Raw genomic sequence first — 12,840 nt, forward strand, 5'->3', positions numbered from 1 at the left:
TCCCCTTGTGGACAATGATGGCTTCAGGTTGTCAATATTCTTCTCTTAGACGTGTTGCCTCAAATGTGATGCAATGTATGAGTATTACCACTCAACACAAGCCACCGACTTAAACTTGGCATTTGAGACACAACTTCGCTCTGCACACACACACACGCACGCACGCACGCACGCACGCACGCACGCACGCACGCACGCACGCACGCACGCACGCACGCACGCACGCACACACGCACACACACACACACACACACACACACACACACACACACACACACACACACACACACACACACTGTTTATAATGTTGTTCCTGCAAACCCTGCAAGAATGTGCACACTTATATTCATGGTCCTAAGATAGCTCGGGTGCAATCGCAGGATTGCAGTTTGTTTTGCCGCTTGTGAAATGCGGCTTTAATCTGCCTTGCAGCTCCCGGGGTTGTTTTATAAGCCGTGTGCCTCTGTTTGGGGTCTGGCCCTGCGTGTACGTGCGTTTGGATGCGGTGGCTGTGTCTGTGAGCAGACATCAAGACAGTCAGTTAGCCGCCCGTGTGTCTGGCAGCGGCGCCAAGGGAGGGAGAACAGTCACTGTAGGGTGCCATGGCTTCTCTGTGTGTGTGTGTGTGTGTGTGTGTGTGTGCACTCGCGTGCATGTGCGTGTGTACGTCAGGGCTGTACACACTTGGTCAGCAGGCCTGATACTTTTTAATGACCAAGTCCAGGTGATCTTCTTCACATATACTGTATGTTTATATATATATATATATATATATATATATATATATATGTGTATTTATTCATGCTGGTGTTTTTGTTAACAAGTTAAAGGTATTTAATGATAATACAAGCATGTTTAACATGCCTTTCTTTCATGAAGACAAGAATATACAGTGGGGCAAAAAATTATTTAGTCAGCCACCGATTGTGCAAGTTCCCCCACTTATAATTATGACAGAGGTCTGTAATGTTCATCATAGGTACACTTCAACTGTGAGAGACAGAATGTGAAAAAAAATTATCCTGTCCCCTTAGCAGAAAAACAGCCCCAAAGCATGATGTTTCCACCCCCATGCTTCACAGTAGGTATAATGTTCTTGGGATGCAACTCAGTATTTTTCTTCCTCCAAACATGACGAGTTGAGTTTATACCAAAATGGATACATGGATGATATAGCAGAGGATTTGGAGAATGTCATTTGGTCAGATGAAACCAAAATATAACTTTTTGGTATAAACTCATTTCGTCGTGTTTGGAGGAAGAACAATGCTGAGTTGCATCCCAAAAACACCATACCTACTGTGAAACATGGGGGTGGAAACATCATGCTTTGGGGCTGTTTTTCTGCTAAAGGGACAGGATGATTGATCCGTGTTAAGGAAAGAATGAATGGGGCCATGTATCGTGAGATTTTGAGCCAAAACCTCCTTCCATCAGTGAGAGCTTTGAATGGTTGACCAAATACTTATTTTCCACTGTAATTTACAAATAAATTCTTTAAAATTCCTACAATGTGAATTCCTGGATTTTTTTTCACATTGTGTCTCTCACAGTTGAAGTGTACCTATGATGAAAATGACAGACCTCTGTCATCATTTTAAGTGGGAGAACTTGCACAATCGGTGGCTGACTAAATACTTTTTTGCCCCACTGAAAGTTGGTGTATGACCTGATTCTGATGACTTCCATTGATTGGAATCAGACAGTAGTGATGATAACGTCCACCTTTTCAAATGGAGGAGAAAAAAAAAATCCTCCTTTTTGTCCAATACCACATGACAGTGCTTGCTTTTTGTTTGTCCAGCTTTCATATTCCTTTGTATACACTTCACAAGAAATACATGTGTGGCAAACTCCCTAGCTTTTTAGCTTGTGCGTGTCAGCTTTATGGGATTCTTATTTTGTTAGAGATAGGCAGGATGGAGCAGCGCTTTTATTGTGAAGACAGGAAATGTGCGGTCGGTCTTTAGAGTTTTGACGGCAGGTAAGGCGGGAGAGTCTGTTGAAATAAAAAGTGTTTCTCGCCTTCCTGTCAGTCATTTTTTCTTAATAATGATCTGACAGCAGCCAGCGTCATCTCACAAGACCCTCGGGTGCTGTGAACGTCAATCAAGTGACCAAAGTGACGTCTTGGTGAAGATTGATGATCGCTCATTTTTAGGTCTATTTTTTTGATGCCTGGCTGGCGATGGACTGACCCACCCTCCACCATCCACCGTTAGGTCGCCATCCACGTAATGGCCACCCCTGGTGTATGTGTATACCGGCCTCCTTTCTCTCCCCTTGCCCAGTTGAACGTCCGAGATGGTGGGTGAGGTGAATAAATGAAGCTGTTTTGTTCCTCCCTTTTCAAACACCATGTTACAGATCAGCATGTTAATGCTGATGCATGTGTGAAATCTTCACATCTTCTTTGATTTTGGGATTTCCATTTGTCGCTCTCCCCTCCGAGGGCCATCCCTTGTTTATAATTGCTGCGTAATGGTTTTATCATAAACACGTTCAATCCTGCGTGCATTTACTTCACAGCAGGGGCGGTTCTAGGCATGCTTATATGAGGGGGCAGTCAGAAATGTGAAGGGGGCATCATGTGTACACATCATGCTCCAGCACTTTTTTTTCTGTGCTTTCTTCAATGAAATGGGTCCTTAGCTATGTGTCCAATCCCAACCTGGAGTAGTGGATTGCACTTTGTCAGCCCTCTACCTTCAGACCTGTGCAACTTAGGTGTCTCACCTGAAGACTAAGCTCCTGCTGCTATAGCTCTTACGTTCACTGAGGCACGCAAACCCCCTGACCACAATAAGGTGGCAATCCCTCAGGGGGGGAAACATTAACAGCGCTGCCATATTTCCGACAGGGGAAATAGAAGCAGGCGTCTCGCACCACAGAATACTCTAGCCATGGTCGTGTGCGGTACCAGGCAGGATTGAATGATCGTATTGTTGTATCAAATGCACGCTTTGGGTAGCCACCCAGTTGGCTGAGATGATTGGCTGAGATGGTGCGTTGCCATTTAAGTCACTGGGTAGCTGAGCAGGCCTCTTTGGGGGAGGGCTTGTTGGGGGGACGGAGGGAGCTGGTGCAGGAGAAACAGTGCTTGCTGGTGCTAAAGGTGCAGTATTGCTAGCTGCTGTCCCTGATGTACTAGCAGTAGCATCATTGCTACTACTACATGCAGGAGCAGGACTAGACTTTTTAAATACTCTGAAAAATGGATGCATTACAGAGCATTAACTTTCTCTTTGTGAGCTGCTGGAAGCTGGAGCAGAACATAAGTAAGCTTGAACAACAACAGAAAAAACCCGCTGTGATTACATGAAGAAAAACAACAGTACAGGACTACAGCCTGGGGCGAGGCTTTACGTAGGGGTCTGTCAGACAAAGGTCACTTGTCTTCAGTTTGTCACATGCAGTGGACGTGGGCACTCATCTGGGCATAAAATTCATTCATTCCAAAGTATGTGTGTTGCCCACTTGCTTGTAAATTGATGAAAACCGCTGTGTTTTTGTTTTTAGGTGTCTTGGTCATATCAAATGAAACTTATTATTTGTTTATTACAAAATGTAGATTGAAACATTAAAGGTTGACTATGTAGAATTACAAGAAAAACAACAGAAAAATAATTCCAGCAGTCGATTGCCAGACCGTTGCTAAGTAAAACGGGCCGTTGCTAGGGACTCCGCTCTGAACAGAGGACAGCAGAGGAGGACTGCTAAGCAGGATATATACCTTATGTTTCACTTTTACCGTCATTAACAGATTCATAAATGACTTGTAGCTTGTTACAGGGACAGTGGAGGCTCTCTGCCTTCCAAACCACTGCTGCTCAGAGCCTACGATGTCACTGCTCTCGTCAAGTTGTAAAAAACAAACAAAAAAAAAAAAGGAATTTGTATGTGCTGCAGTTGCTTTAAGAACGTTGCGACAGTTGCCGTAAAGGAGGTGCGTTGCTAGCCTGGTTGCTATGTTTCCGGTTGGTCGTAAAAGTGTTGGTCATATGTTTGTACCCTGCTCAAATCTCTCAGTAAAGTTATTCATTGGATTATGTCTTTTGTTTTGAACTTTATTACATCTTGGAGCGCTTTTTCCCGTCCGTTGTTTTCCTGATTTCGCTATCTGCGCCTAATGACTGAGCTACGTGACCTCGTTTCTTGTGATGTCTCACGGAGCATTTCTGGTCGGGACGGATTCGAATAAAGAACCAACTCTTTTTCTTTACTATAGTGGTCTCGATAACTGGTACCGGTTATCAAAAAGCGGTTCGAGTCCGAGGACTCGGTTCTTTTCTTATCGAACAACCGGGAAAACCAGTTTCGAGTATCATCCCTATAGTCTTCTGCAGAATCTGGAAAACTTAGCATGTCGAAGCATGTGTCTAAGAAACAAGCTTTCCCTAGCATGCTTTGTTGTTGTTCCAGTTATGACTTGTGACAGTGTTGTCTTGCATCTCGGATTCATCATTTGTACCGTCAGGGTTTAAAGAGGTGTCACTGTAAAATGAAATGACTGCTATTTTGGTGGTATTTTGACACCCTCAGTAAGTATGGTTAGTACAATGCATCCTACTAATACCCCAATATCCAGTTTTCTGGTATTTCAATGAACTGGAATCCAGTGTGTTGCGGGGCCCTATTGTAGTGAATCACAGCTGAGACATCATAAATTAACCAAATCTTTATTAGACATGTAAACAATGTGATGAAGAACATTTTACATCAATCAAACTAGAGATCTAGATATCTGGTCAGGACACTCCTCACTCTTGTGCCTTTACCTTCATTGTCCATTTGTTTTTGGTGACTTTATATACTCTGGACCTAGACGTTGAGTCGGCAACATACATGGCAGACAATAACTGATAAGTCTGCTTTGCCAGTCCAAATGCTTTCGATGTTTTCCGTAGTCTTCACACGTCGGCCATGTAATACAAAACACACGCTACCTTTTTTTTATCACATTTACGGGAGACAACGTTTTCTTGTTGACTCTCCTTTGACAAATGGACACATTTTTTCGCTAAGTAGAATCACAGCTGACCTGGAAATTGGAAAGTTATTTTGCCATCTGGGAAGTGTTGTATCCCAAATAGCTGCAATCACTTTGTCTTACGGTATTCATGTGTGATTTCCACAAGCGTCTTTAAATGTAGAAGAAGGAGAAACACAGCCATGTCTGGATGACTCGCCTCCATATTTCTAGTGGTTACCTGCGGTCTTAATGAAGCTAGCTGTGGCGCGTTCTTTCTGACGTCACTTCCTCTCCGAACTCAGTTTGTAAACGATCTAGGACTCAAAAAATACACGGAGGGTTACCTTAAACCAGGGGTACACAAACTATGGCCTACGGCCCAGATCCGGCCCGCCAGGGTTTGAGATCTGGCCCGCGGGAAGTCCCAAGTTAAAAATGGTATTATTATTATTATTTTTTTAATTTGTCCCTTCTAATCCATTTTCTACCGCTTGTTGCGTGTTACTCTCAGAGTCTCCCAGCTGCTCAGGCAAATCACACCGTCTAAAAATGCATTTTCCAATCGATGACGTGATATCTTATATATATATATATATATATATATATATATATATATATATATATATATATATATATATATATATATATATTAGGGCTGGGCAACGATTAAACATTTTAATCGAAGTTAATCGCAATATTTCTCCGATTAATCGCGATTAACTGCATTGTAAACGCAAAGCCCAATAATAAATTCAAAAGTAGTGTGTGGTGCACCGTTATTGGAAAATTCTCCCACATGAACAAAAGCGCCAAAACATTTGTTGTGCAAACACAATTTAAATCAGTCCTTGTTAAAGAGTAGCAGTTAAATAGCATATTTTATGAAAATCAACTCAAAAAATGTAAATACAAACATTTAAGCTTATTGCCACTGCCAGGGTATTTAAGTTATCCTGTTTGTTATGGAAAATAAATATAATCTACATACAAATCTCTTAGCCACAATCATAACATCTGAACAGGCAATTTCTGAGGTAACAGCAGAAACATTTTTTTTTATCAGGGATTTTATGTTTAAAAAACCTAGATTATTGATAGTGGGCTGTTTTAGGGAATTTTTGATCAAATTATCCGTAGTAGCAATATTAATAATGTTGTGTTTATTCTGCGTAGTGCACTTAAAATAATTTGACCATATCTAGGAATTGATATGATGGGAATTTTCCGATTGTTTGCTTGGTGCTTTGATAAACTGAACGCATCATATACATGGTACTATATTGTGACGTTATGAGCCAGGGGAAAAAAAAACTACCCTACCCAGCATGCAACAGGAGTGACGAACATGCGCGGTAGCCCGGTATAGATTGTGTCGCCATGACGGCATCTTGTATGTTGTGATATGCACGCTCTGAAAGTAAACGTTTAGAACTCAGCCAACACTCCTCGTCTGCATTATTCATAAATAGACAGACAACACATATACTCCGCTGCTTCACAGGCCGCTGGATGTAGCCGGCAAAGTATTCCCATGCTAGCTAGCCGGTCTTGCGAGCACGCGTCATTCAGTCCAAAACGGCCCGATTTATCCACATCCAGAATTGTCTGGAGGTCGTAAGTGATCCCGGAGTGACCACGCTGAAAGCCAGCCATGAAATTTGCACAATTGTCTGGTACTTTTGTCAAATGTTCCATCTTTACCAAGAGCCCCTCGACGCCGAATTCCCAACCGGGCGACGCCATCTTGTTAAGAAAAGGCGTTAACAAAATAAAAGCATGTAAACAACATACGCAAATGTGCGATAAAATAATTGTCGGCGTTAATAGATTGATGAGTTAACTCGTAATTAACGTATTAATTTGCCCACCCCTAATATATATATATAAACATCCCGGCCAAATTATTTCAACCCAATGCGGCCTCCGAGTCAAAAAGTTTGGGGACCCCTGCCTTAAACGATGGTTTAGTGTGGCTGAAACGGGGCTTAGGCTAAATAATTATTTGTTTTAAGGTGTTCTTTTATAAGGACACTGTACGTGAATGGCAGCCTTTGTGAAATATGTTCACAAGTTGCTGCATTTTTATTTGCAATTGAAGCGAGCGTTAAGATGTTACACAAGAAAAATCTTACTGGCTACTTCCATATTGACAAGGAAAACTTTATTCTAAGCACATTACCTGTTAAAAAGTGTTCAGAACAAACTTTATAGTGTCCTTTTGCTGGATCGGGAGTAAATCCAGCTCGAGTGATTCTAGCCAGCCAAAGGTTGGCCTTTCTGTCGACAAGTCGCTCGGTTTATTTCCCCTGCTTTACAATGACCTTGGGAATATTGTAGTACTTAGTGGTTCCTTGTCTGGAATTTGCGCGTAATTGCACAGAAAGAACAATATCAATCAATAAATCAATCAATGTTTATTTATATAGCCCTAAATAACAAGTGTCTCAAAGGGCTGCACAAACCACTACGACATCCTCGGAAGAACCCACATAAGGGCAAGGAAAACTCTCACCCAGTGGGCAAAGAGAACTCACACCCAGTGGGATGTCGGTGACAATGATGACTATGAGAACCTTGGAGAGGACCACATATGTGGGCAAACCCCCCCCTCTAGGGGACCGCAAGCAATGGATGTCGAGCGGGTCTAACATGATACTGTGAAAGTTCAATCCATAGTGGATCCAACACAGCCCCGAGAGTTCAGTTCAAAGCGGATCCAAGACAGCTGCGAGAGTCCCGTCCACAAGAAACCCTCTAAAGCGGAGTCAGATCAGCAGTGTAGAGAGGTCCTCAACCGATACACAGGCAAGCGGTCCATCCTGGGCCCCGACGAGTGGTCCATCCTGGGTCCCGACTCTGTACAGCCAGTACTTCATCCATGGCCATCGGACCGGACCCCCTGAACAAGGGAGGGGGGGACAGAGGAGGAAAAAGAAAAGAAGCGGCAGATCAACTGGTCTAAAAAGGAGGTATATTTAAAGGCTAGAGTATACATATGAGTTTTAAGGTGAGACTTAAATGCTTCTACTGAGGTAGCATCTCGAACTGTTACCGGGAGGGCATTCCAGAGTACTGGAGCCCGAACGGAAAATAATCTATAGCCCGCAGACTTTTTTGGGGCTTTAGGAATCACTAATAAGCCGGTGTCCTTTGAACAGAGATTTATTGCCCGGACTCATGGTACAATAGAGACATGCTTGGTTAAAAGTGTTTGCATACACTCTTTGCTTAGTTTTAACACACAAAATAATGGGCGTCATTGGAAACTTAAACACCGTGGAAACCCTGCTGCATGATGCATCACAATACCTATATTTAATCCCACCCTTAATGTTAACTTGATAAAAAAAATAGTTGGTGAAATGTGTGACTATTAGGTGCAAAGTGCCATGGTCGGACGCAGCCAACTGTCAGCTGGGCTTTCAGTGCTTTTAGAGCGAAACAGTGTATTGATTTTGCAAACATTAGTAACAAACATAGTGACACTCTGAATTAGAATTGTCTCCAAACAGGCCCTGCATCATTTCTTAGTTTGTCAATAAAAAACAAAGTGCCCACAGCAAGTTGCTCCTAAGTGAACTTGATGTTTTGCTATCATGCACCAAACTGCAATGTTTAGGAATTATTTCAAGAAGAAAAAACACTTTTTGACAGTGCTGCTATTAAATTGTCAAAGTCACAACTTACAGTGAGGCAAAAAAGTATTTAGTCAGTCACCGATTGTGCAAGTTCTCCCACTTAAAATGATGACAGAGGTCTGTAATTTTCATCATAGGTACACTTCAACTGTGAGAGACAAATGTGGGAAAAAAAATCCAGGAATTCACATTGTAGATTTTTTAAATAATTTATTTTATAAATGATGGTGCAAAATAAGTATTTGGTCAACCATTCAAAGCTCTCACTGACGGAAGGATGTTTTGATGATGTTTCACCCCCATGCTTCACAGTAGGTTTGGTGTTCTCGGGATGCAACTCAGTATTCTTCTTCCTCCAAACACGACGAGTTGAGTTTATACCGAAATGGATACATGGATGATACAGCAGAGGATTGGGAAAATGTCATGTGGTCAGATGTTGTGTAAAGAATGAATGAGGCCATGTATCGTGAGATTTTGAGCCAAAACCTCCTTCCATCAGTGAGAGCTTTGAATGGTTGACCAAATACTTATTTTCCACCATAATTTACAAATAAATTCTTTAAAATTCCTACAATGTGAATTCCTGGATTTTTTTTCACATTCTGTCTCTCACAGTTGAAGTGTACCTATGATGAAAATTACAGACCTCTGTCATCATTTTAAGTGGGAGAACTTGCACAATCGGTGGCTGACTAAATACTTTTTTGCCCCACTGTATATGCAATTCTTGAATAAATTATTGCTAAACAAAAACAAATAAATACATATATATTTCCCAAACTGTGCATTGCTGGACTTAGCAATTGGCCCCTGCAAACTAAAACATAACACAATCACATGCAGACAATTGAGTCAGTCTCGATATGTCTGTTTTCATTCACTTTGCCGGCCTACATCATCCTTGTGCATTTATGGTTCTTTTTTCTGACTCATTGTTTTTTTTCTCTTTCACCCAGCATGCCCACCTGGTACTTTCAAGTCAACTCAGGGTCCTGGTCTGTGTCTTCAGTGCCCTTCCAACAGCCGTTCCACATCTGAGGCCGCCACCGTCTGCGTCTGTCGCAACGGATACTACCGCGGGGATGCGGACCAGCCGGACGAACCCTGTACCAGTAAGTCCATGACGTGTTCCCATTGTAGCAGGACCATAATCCCATTTAGTCTCTTTTTAACCACTGCGATGACAATCAGATCCTCGAGGTTTGTTTTGTGCTAAGATTGCAACAATGTGGAACCTCATGAAAGTAATAAACATGTACTCAAAGGACCTGATTTATTTAAGGTTTGCGTGTACTAAACATACATTTTATATTTAACGCTTAAATCTCTGGAGTCTTCCTCAACTTCAGATCTATTCCTCATTTCAAAATGTTTTTTGTTGTTGTTTTTTTGTTTGTTTGTTTTCCGCCCTGGCAAACACACAAAATATGCAAAATCTTCCACCAAAAGTATTTTTCAAAGTGGAATATTTGATCTGACGTAATCGGGGTTGAATTGGGACCATGGGGTAGGGTGTAAAGGGGGTGAGGGTGGGGGGATATATGTGTATTTGTTCTGTTGTGTTTATGTTGTGTTATGGTGCGGATGTTCTTCCGAAATGTGTTTGTCATTCTTGTTTGGTGTGGGTTCACAGTGTGGCGCATATTTGTAACAATGTTAAAAACGTTTATATGGCCACCCTTAGTGTGACCTGTACGGCTGTTGGCTGTTGACCAAGAATGCCTTGATTAACACTCAATTAACTACCTCTGTCTCTCGCTCTTTTATCTCTGCCCCTCCCTCACGAGTGTTGCTGCGTGCGCACACCTTCACAATTTGTATTGATTTTAACTCCTCTTAACCCCTTTAGGTACATTGAAAATACACGCAACCTTGACACAAAACGCCAGACATTTAAGGCATTTAAGAAACCCCGACCAGACACCCCGGACAGTCCCGCCAAAGAGGACATGTCCGGGGAAAAGAGGATGTATGGTCAGTCTATTGTTACACCCCTACAATTTAGTTATCATTGTTCTTGATGGTTTGATGTCATTCCCATGTTTTTAAGCAGATGCTGCAAAACAACATTCCCAATGCACCTGTTGGCCACCATAGTCGATTGCTCTTCTCATTTGTGGAGTTTTCATTATGCAGTTGTTGCTAATACGCTGATTTGTAACTGGTTAAGAACTAAAAAAAAACAACAACCACATAAAAGTGAGCAGTTATGTTTTTAAATGAATGCCTTAGAGCTGGAGCGGGACTCCCGGTGCAGCACAGCTGCTTGCGTGGTGCTTCCAAAGTGGTTCCCTTGTGGATCCATCCAAACCTTTTCAGGCTTTGGATTCCCACTCACCGTGTCTGGCCTCCCATGGCACGGTACACAACATCTCTCTGGTGAATTAGTGGCAGCTCCATCCAGCACACCATCTGCTTCTACCTTGAGGGCCCTAATCTCTCCCCAAGCGATCTTCGCAAGAGGTCCCAAGTGAGCTGCGATATTTATTACAAACCTTTATTGGTTCTTACTATTTTAATTAGACCACATCAGTTAATTCATGCTCTTCTGGCTTCAACTTCATGCATTGCTGCTTACTCACGGAGTCCCCAACTCAAGTTAAATCAGTTTTATTTATAAAGTACCGGCGCTTCACACATGGACCACCTGAAGAACCACACGCCTCATAACTCAATAGGTTTGTCAGAGTGGAACTATTCAAAAAATCCTTGGGTTTGTGACAGTCTTTCAGTCCATGTTGTTGTTCTTTTTAAAGGGGAACATTATCACCAGACCTATGTAAGCGTCAATATATACCTTGATGTTGGAGAAAAAAGACCATATGTTTTTTTAACCGATTTCCGAACTCTAAATGGGTGAATTTTGGCGAATTAAACGCCTTTCTGTTTATCGCTCTCGGAGCGATGACGTCAGAGCGTGACGTCACCCAGGTAATAAAGCCGCCATTTTTATTTTCTCAAACACATTACAAACACCGCGTCTCAGCTCTGTTATTTTCCGTTTTTTCGACTATTTTCTGGAACCTTGGAGACATCATGCCTCGTCGGTGTGTTGTCGGAGGGTGTAACGACACTAACAGGGAGGGATTCAAGTTGCACCACTGGCCCAAAGATGCGAAAGTGGCAAGAAATTGGACGAAATTTGTTCAAAATATGAGGGTGTGGGGAAAGCCGACGAAATGGTCAGTCGTTTGTTCCGCACACTTTACCGACGAAAGCTATGCTACTACAGAGGCAAGATTGTGTGGATATCCTGCGACACTCAAAGCAATTGCATTTCCAACGATAAAGTCAAAGAAATCTGCCGCCAGACCCCCATTGAATATGCCGGAGTGTCTTCTCATTTTACCGGCGAAGCTAAGGCAGACATGGCACAGAGATGTATGGATAACCTGCAGATGCATTTCCAACGATAAAGTCAACTAAATCTCAAAGGTGAGTTTTGTTGATGTTGTTGACTTATGTACTAATCAGACATATTTGGTCGCGGCATGCCTGCCAGCTAATCGATGCTAACATGCTATTTAGGCTAGCTGTATGTACATTTGAAACTATATTTACATCCAGCATTTCCCTCCACCCACATTTAATGCCAAACAAACACTCACCAATCGACGGATTTAAGTTGAATTACTGTCACAAGATGCGAAACTTCCGATTGTTGGTCTGCAAATTTTACCGGCAATGCTAAGGCAAACATGGCCCAATAGCGTCAATAGCTATTCGCTCAAAAGCTTCAGTTTCTTAATCAATTTCGTTTTCGCTATCTGCCTCCACACTCCAACCATCCGTTTCAATACATGCGTAATCTGTTGAATCGCTTAAACCGCTGAAATCCGAGTCTGAATCCGAGCTAATGTCACTCTATCTTGCTGTGCTATCCGCCATTGTTTGTTTGTATTGGCAGCAATGGATGATGTCACAGGAAAATGGACAGTGTTTCGCAGATAGCGAAAATAAGGCACTTTAAAGATTTTTAGGGATATTCCGGGACGGGTAAAATTTTGAAAAAAACTTCAAAAAATAAAATAAGCCCTGGGAACTGAATTTTATTGGTTTTAACCCTTTTGAAATTGTGATAATGTTCCCCTTTAAGACCCCAGAAAACCATCTATCCCAATAATCCACCATTACAATTTATCAGTTGTGGTTCTTAAAAGAATATTTTTTTAAACTTAAAAATGTCTCTTAAAGGGAACTGTCCTTTTTAGAATGGTGCCTCTCATG

General features: G+C 42.0%; 1 protein-coding gene across 1 annotated transcript in view; it reads left to right on the forward strand.

The window, feature by feature from the left end:
• LOC133568280 (ephrin type-B receptor 1-B) overlaps positions 1 to 12,840 on the forward strand; it is a 576,210-nt gene that overhangs the window by 320,330 nt on the left and 243,040 nt on the right. Inside the window, 1 exon segment of the mRNA XM_061920097.1 lies at positions 9,570 to 9,725. Within this exon segment, the coding sequence (XP_061776081.1) occupies positions 9,570 to 9,725 (156 nt within the window).

This window comes from Nerophis ophidion, linkage group LG14, assembly GCF_033978795.1.
Source record: "Nerophis ophidion isolate RoL-2023_Sa linkage group LG14, RoL_Noph_v1.0, whole genome shotgun sequence".
Classification (NCBI taxonomy): Eukaryota; Metazoa; Chordata; class Actinopteri; order Syngnathiformes; family Syngnathidae; genus Nerophis; species Nerophis ophidion.